Below are 7,554 nucleotides of genomic sequence, written 5' to 3'. Positions count from 1 at the left end.
GGAGGCTGAGGCGGGCAGATCACGAGGTCAGGAGATCGAGACCATCCTGGCTAATACGGTGAAACCCCATCTCTACTAAAAATACAAAAAATTAGCCGGGCATGGTGGTGGGTGCCTGTAGTCCCAGCTACTCAGGAGGCTGAGGCAGGAGAACAGTGTGAACCCGGGAGGCAGAGGTTGCAGTGAGCCAAGATCATGCCACTGCACTCCAGCCTGGGCAACAGAGTGAGACTGTTTAAAAAAAAAAAAAAAAAGTGGTTTCCCTTAGTGAAGTTGAAGTTGCCGTGTAACATAGCATAACCATCCAGGGACTTCCCCAGAAGTTTGTTAGAATTGACAGCAGATGCTAAGTCTCTGGTTGTCTCCTGATAGAACCAGATAACCCCTTTCTGGGGTCACCTAGGGTCTTGCAATTATTTTGTGCCCAGGGCTCAGCCTTTGATGTTTGTAGCCTTTGCTCAAGGCTACTGTTTGAGTGAACCCAAGTGTTCCAGATGAAACGATAAGGGAACAAGTTCACATAGTAAGGCTGTTCCCCATCACCACCTCCGCTACCCATCAGCTGGAGCGCTGCAGCTCCCCCTGCTATTCCTTTCTCCACTGCTGCAGATTTCCAGGGCTCTGAGGAAAGGACGACTCAGACTCTGCTCTTCAGATCCACACGCTGATCCCCACTACAATCAGTGACCTTAACTTGGAGTCGAGTAGGGTAAGAAGGGCTCTGCTGAGGATGCTCGGGGGACAGCCGGGAGCACTGGAAGGAGGCTGATTGAACTTTTAGACAGCAAACAATGGAGAAGGATCCAAATCATGGAAAACGCCTGAATTCTGGTCAGCCTCAATCCCACTGTACAGGCTTTCCCTGCCCCTCCCTTCCTTCACCACCAGTCCTCCTAAGCACAATGCATTAAAGCTGCGTGCATCCTGCTCTTCTATCCTGTGTAGGCCTTTATCACCAGGACAGGGTTCCACAGATGAGGAACCCTGTGTCTGATGTGGGCATTTGACATTGTTAGAAGTGCTCTCACAGGCTTGCATCTCATTAGACTCTCGCAGGTCTGTAGGGAGCTGTGATTAGGCCTATCTGAGGACACCGATACTCAGAGCTGTGAATCAGGCTAGAGGTTCAGTAGAGCCAGGAATACTCCTCATGGCAAATGAGGACAGAGAGCTGGTAAAGAGATAACTTTTTCAAACGACCATACATCCTATGCTGTGACCACAGTAGCTCTGCAGGGGACTGTTTTAGTTTTGGTGCCTGATTGATTGCAGCAACAGTTTTAAACTGATGTCCTTTTATGATGGCATTGTCAATAAGCTCTAACAAATGAAGATCATTTGTAATAGCAATAATTAGGGAAATGGCCTCTGAGAAGGGATGTGGATAGTTAATAATGATCACATGTTTCACCCAGACTTTGGGGAAATTGTTATAAGGAAGTCAAGGTTGGAAAAACATCATTTTTCAGAGAAGTGCAATTGCAGCCTGGGCTGTGGTTTCCAGAATCAGTGCCTTCTGCCTAGGAACCACCTCCCAAGTAGTTACTCATCTTCTACATTCCCTTAAAATGCAACAATCTTTTCCACTTTGCAGACAATAAGCTTACAATGTCATTTTTCTATTGGACACATGATCTCCTGAGAGTTTATTTGGTAAAAGAGAGCTAGATAGTGATTGGCTCCTCAAATTGGGTAGAAGACAGGGTAGACAGGAGATATTTGAAATTCTTAAAAGGTACTTTATCTATATTTTCCAAATTTGTGTTTGGCTCTCACAGGCTAAAGCATATATTTTTAGTTCTTAGAAACTGTATTCTTTTTTTTTTTTTTTTGAAACAGAGTTTTGCTCTTGTCATCCAGGCTGGAGTGCAGAGGCGTGATCTCGGCTCACTGCAATCTCCGCCTCCCAGGTTCAAGGGATTTTCCTGCCTCAGCCTCTCGAGTAGCTGGGTCTACAGCCACCACGTCCAGCTACTTTTTGTATTTTTAGTAGAGACGGGGTTTCACCATGTTGGCCAGGGGGTTTCTTGAACTCCTGACCTCAGGTGGTACACCTGCCTTGGCCTCCCAAACTGCTGGGGTTACAGGTACAAGCCACTGCGCCCGGCCCAGAAACTGTATTCTTTGATGAGAATCATCATCTTCTAATAGGGAACCAAATAGCAATACAGTGCCCAAGTGCCTGCTTGGCAGGGAAAGAAAGTTTAAGGTGGAGCTCAGCTCTCTGAGTATTGTCTGGATAATGCTTTTCTTTCTCTTCCCTGTAGACACGCAGGTGGCCCTGGTGACTGAGATGACATCCTCTCTAAAGATTTGGGGCACACTCTTGGCCCTGCTTTGCATCCTTTGCAGGCTTTGTGTATACGGTAACAACATTTACTGGAGAGAATTCATAAAACTTCATTACTTAAGTCCAAATCGAGAATTCAAAGAGTACAAATGTGATGTCCTCATGAGAGAAAAAGAAGCTCTGAAAGGCAAGAGCTCTCATATGTTCATGTATAGCTTATGGTTCAAAATTCAGCGTGCATGCATCAATGAGAAGGGGAGCGACCGATACAGAAATGCATATGTATGGGCCCCAGGTGCCCTCAAAGTACTAGAGTGTCACTGGGAGAAGTACAACAATAGGTACACAGAGAGCAGAAGCTTCAGCTACATTGAATTCCATTGTGGCATAGATGGATATGTTGATAACATAGAAGACCTGAGGATTATAGAACCTATCAGCAACTAGAAAGTCTATGCACATCCTCAGATATTGGTAGAGTATTCAGTGCTTCCAAAGTGATGGGCCCTGCCTCCATCAATAGCCCCTGCCACTCCCCACTCACATTTATGTGTCAGTGTTTTCCAAGTACTTAGAGTTTATGTACCTCATGATTTCTTGATACCAAATCTTTGTGTGGTTTCTGTATCTGTAATACAATTTTGTCCTAATTTGCCTAATTTACGCCCACATTTTTTCCAAGATTCAGCTCATATGGCATCTGTCCTTGACTAACCTAAGACTTTTCCTGATATTGACTCTCTTTATACCTACCCAAGCTGAACGACCCTCCTTTTCTTAAATAAAATATATTATTCTAATGTATGTGACGCTTATATATGTTATGTGTGCAGAGTATGTATCGTGTGATTGGTATGGGTATGGGTGATCTAGGTTATTTTTCCCTATGGTTATGCAAGGGGTTTAGTGTGTACTTTATGTGTCTGTGTCTAATGTATGTGATATGTTTATATATATCATGTGGATATAAATGATTGTGTGCTAAACTGGAGACAAGTAGTGACATAAGCACTCATCATGGTATCAATTTGAAATAATCAAAAGGGTCAAAATCCAGTTTTAAAGAGTGGGCTGGGCACTGTGACTCATGCCTGTAATTTCAGCACTTTGGGAGGCTGAGACAGGTGGATCACCTGAGGTCAGGAGTTTGAGACCAGCCTGGCCAACATGGTAAGGCCCTGTCTCTACTAAAAGTACAAAAATTTGCCAGGCTTGCTGGCGCATACCTGTAGTTCTAGCTATAGGAGGCTGAGGCAGGAGAATCTCTTGAACCTGGGAGGCAGAGGTTGCAGTGAGCCGAGATTGCGCTACTGCACTCCAGCCTGGGTGACAGAGCAAGACTCCGTCTCAAAAAAAAAAAAATGTTTACTAAAGTGAAAGGTTGGGAATGGACATTCTGTGGCACATAGAAATCCAGAGAAATGGGGTCAGTACTCCAAAGTTAAAAGTTAAGTTCTTTTTTATGTAGGAAAAAGAGAAAGAAGTGAGAAAGAATTACATTTTCTATACCAGACTGGTTCAAGAGTTACAACAAATTAACTTTTGTCCCCCACCACATGACTTGTTCTATTTATAGTTGTTTTTCAATTCTCTCCAACTCTAAAGAGTGTATTTAACATTCCATCTTAAGACAGTGTGAAAGCCGGGAGGCCAAGATGGTTGGATCGCTTGAGCTCAGGAGTTTGAGACCAGCCTGGGCCACATGGTGAAACTCTGTCTCTACAAAAGAAAAACAAAAATTAGCCAGGCATGGTGGCATGTGCTTATAGTCCCAGCTGCTGAGGAGGCTGAGGTGGGAGGATGGCTTGAGCCCAGAAGGCAGAGGTTGCAGTGAGCCGAGATTGTGCCACTGCTCTCCAGCCTGGGTGACAAAGCCAGACCCTGTCACAAAAACAAACAAACAAAAACAAAACAACAACAACAAAACAAAAAGACAACGTGAAAGCAATGAAGTCTTTGCATGAGAAAGGGAAGAGGGGAGTTAATCCATAATGAACATCAGCAGCTGAGAGGGGATGAGTCTTCCCTGGACCCCTTCAGTCATTTATAACATTTCACAAACACAGGTAAGAAAGAGGCTTAATCTCTAATCAGAGAAACCAAGATACACTTGCCTTAGTTACAGCTGCCTGGTACATGAATCAAGCACCATAGTCACATTCCTTTAAGGTTCCAAATAATTTAGAGTTCCAACAACTTAGATTTTAAATTGTAGATTTTAACAGTGTGACACGCTTAGTTCCACTCAGATTTCTGGGTATAGACAGAGCTGACTGGGTATAAAACACGTGGCATGGTTTTTGGCTTATAATAGGTACTCAGTGCAAATTGTTTCCTTTCCCATTCACCCACCGCTTTTGTACTTTAATTTTGATTATGATAAACAATCATTATAAGTACCCATCAATTATCTGCTGTCCCTGACCCTAGGGATGGGAATTTCTCATACAAAAATGGAGTAGGCTGTCATCTGTATAAAAGCTATACACACCCAGGATGAAAAAGAACACCTCCTCCATCAACCACACACTTACAGATGTCTCTATTAGACTTAATTCCTTAAGAATGTTTCTAAGAAGGTCAATGCATGTTAAACAGGCTAAGTCATTACATTTCCTAAGGATGACACATCAAGTAGAAGATACTAGCACAAATGATTTTATCTGATATTAAACATGTTCTCTTTATAGAAACATAGGGCTCTGGCCTTGAAACAATCAGGGAAAAGACCAAAGTATCAACATTATTCATGAGGTGACTGCACACTTTCCTAGAACTCTGGCCTCAATGAGTAGTCAGTGTATCTAGATTGGTCATCATGTTCCAAAGGCAGTTCCTCAGCTTTGCAATTTTTGAGTGCACCTGGGGAGGATCAGACACCTGAGGATGACAATCTCCACCAACCAAACTCAGAAGAGACTAGTATTAAACCAGGTCAATTTACATATGGGGAAAAAAATACTGTTTTTCTCATTTGATAAATGTTCTTCAAAATATAGGGTAGAAGAGGAAAAAAAAATTTCCTTCTACCCTTTTAAGATCTTAGCTGGGGCCCCATAAGAAAAGCCAGATTAACAGAGAAAAACAAACAGAAATGTGGTAACATGTTTATCTCATGTATACATGGGAGAAACTCAGAGAGTAACTCAAAGGAGTGGCTAGAACTTGGGCTTAAATGCCATCTTCAGCTAAAGCTAAGGAAAATGCCTGTGGGGAGCAAGTCACAGGGAGATGACCAGGAAAACTATAGTAAATGAGGGAAAGGTTTGTCATATAGATTTGTGTCGAGTACCTTCTCCACTGAGAAGGGTCTCTTGTGATTTAGAGTCACCTTTCTCCTTCTGGCACAGAGAAGGAGACATCCATAAGAATGGAGGTTTCCCTTACGAATGCACATTTTCCTTGCAAAAGGGTAACGTGTACTCTGTTTTCAGAGCTTTCCTGTGTATCCTGTTTCTCAAAATAAGCAGTTCAAAACAATCTTTGTGCTACAGAGCATACTTTGTGGTGGCATATTCTGGTCTCCTAAAATAGGTTGTCACAAGTACCTCATGTAAGTAGCTCTTTAAAAGTTGCTTTTACTAAAAGGTTAGCAGACAGTGGTTCAAAACAGTACAAGAGGAAAGTGCATTTAAGGGCAATTAATATATTAGCTTTGTATATCAGCTGAATGTGATATACAAAGTGATATACATTTAAAGGCAATTCGCATATTGGCTTTGTGTTGTTTCTCTGCCTTTCCCAGTATTTAATTTATTTATTTATTTATTTTGAGATGGATTCTCCTTCTGTCCTTTAGGCTGGAGTGCAGTGGTGCGATCTCGGCTCACTGCAAACTCTGCCTCCCAGATTCAAGGGATTCTCCTGCCTCAGCCTCCCGAGTAGCTGGGATTACAGGTGTCTGCCACCATGCCGGGCTAATTTTTGTATTTTTAGTAGAGATGGAGTTTCACCATATTGATCAAGCTGGTCTCGAACTCCTGACCTCAAGTGATCCACCCCCCTCAGCCTCCCAAAGTGCTAGGATTACAGGCATGAGCCACCGTGCCCAGCCAAGAATTTTGTAAGATGTTTCAGATCTTGAATTTCAGTGTTGCAACTGATGCCAACCAGTCTAAAGACCCCCACCAAGGAAGTGGCTCAGCAAAAGATTGCAGTTTCTGGCTGGGCGCGGTGGCTCACGCCTGTAATCCCAGCACTTTGGGAGGCCGAGGCGGGTGGATCATGAGGTCAGGAGATCGAGACCATCCTGGCTAACTCAGTGAAACCATGTCTCTACTAAAAATACAAAAAATTAGCCAGGCGAGGTGGCAGGCGCCTGTAGTCCCAGCTATTGGGAGGCTGAGGTAGGAGAATGGCCTGAACCCGGGAGGCGGAGCTTGCAGTGAGCCGAGATCCTGCCACTGCACTCCAGCCTGGGCGACAGAGCCAGACTCCATCTCAAAAAAAAGATCGCAGTTTCTTCATCCCCCTGTCCCCATGACTGCACCCTCACTTCTTGATGAATCAGAAATCCCCACACTTCAGCCCAGGTCCAGACCCCTTACAAAGCCTACCCCTAAATCTCTGAGGGAGGTAAATTTGAGTTTTCTTCCCATCCCCTTGTTTGACTGCCCTAGGAATATTACACTATTTCTCTGCCTCTATCACCGTTATTTGGTATGTTGACTTGTTGGGCACCAGGCAATGAATCCATTGTGGTTACAATTTAGTGGAGAGTGTCAGAGATGATAAATTCCTCTTCAAAAGGTTTTAATTCCATGTTCTTCTGGTTCTTTGTTTCTCTAGTTTCTATAGTTACCCGTGCTGTAAACAACCCTTTCCATCCTTGCCACACCCTGACATGCCCTGACAAGCCTAGACATGCCTTGTGCCATAAGGGATAGCCTTCCCCTTCCTGCCTAGATAGCTGTGTTCAATTTCAAACACTAGCCAATCGGGTCAGTTTAGACTGTGTGTTCCAACCCCAGCCAATGGAGAAAGGACACAGCAGTAGGAACCAACTGCATTAGGGATAAAAACCCCTGCCCTACCCCACTCAGTGTGCTCTTGCAATCATGACTGGCACAAGCTGCATCCTTCTGTAGAAGTAAATTTGCCTTGCTGAGAAAATTTCCATTCGAGTGGTATTCCTTTTGCAGCACCAAATCTTGTTTCTAACAAGAGCTAGCCTGGAGGCTCCTCATGGGCATTTGTCTCTGGTTCAATGCCTTCTTGCCACTGTGGTGAACCTGGAGATACATCAAAGTCTCTGCAATCTTTCT

General features: G+C 43.8%; 1 protein-coding gene across 1 annotated transcript; it reads left to right on the top strand.

Moving 5' to 3' along the window:
- The first annotated feature begins 607 nt into the window (after positions 1-607).
- Positions 608-3,094, top strand: LOC129487202 (epididymal secretory protein E3-alpha). The gene is made up of 2 exons (XM_055287817.1): positions 608-709; positions 2,268-3,094. The coding sequence occupies exon 2, from the start codon at positions 2,294-2,296 to the stop codon at positions 2,735-2,737; it is 444 nt and encodes a 147-aa protein (XP_055143792.1). The 5' UTR covers positions 608-709; positions 2,268-2,293; the 3' UTR covers positions 2,738-3,094.
- The last annotated feature ends 4,460 nt before the right edge of the window (positions 3,095-7,554 follow it).

The sequence above is a fragment of the Symphalangus syndactylus genome, chromosome 8 (assembly GCF_028878055.3).
Source record: "Symphalangus syndactylus isolate Jambi chromosome 8, NHGRI_mSymSyn1-v2.1_pri, whole genome shotgun sequence".
Taxonomy (NCBI): Eukaryota; Metazoa; Chordata; class Mammalia; order Primates; family Hylobatidae; genus Symphalangus; species Symphalangus syndactylus.
The sequence above is the reverse complement of the archived record's forward strand: the minus strand, read 5'-3'. Positions and strand labels throughout refer to the sequence as shown.

Bases quoted from the DNA above. Each gene is read 5' to 3' on its own strand.
- LOC129487202 (XM_055287817.1), top strand. From the start codon at position 2,294: ATGACATCCTCTCTAAAGATTTGGGGCACACTCTTGGCCCTGCTTTGC.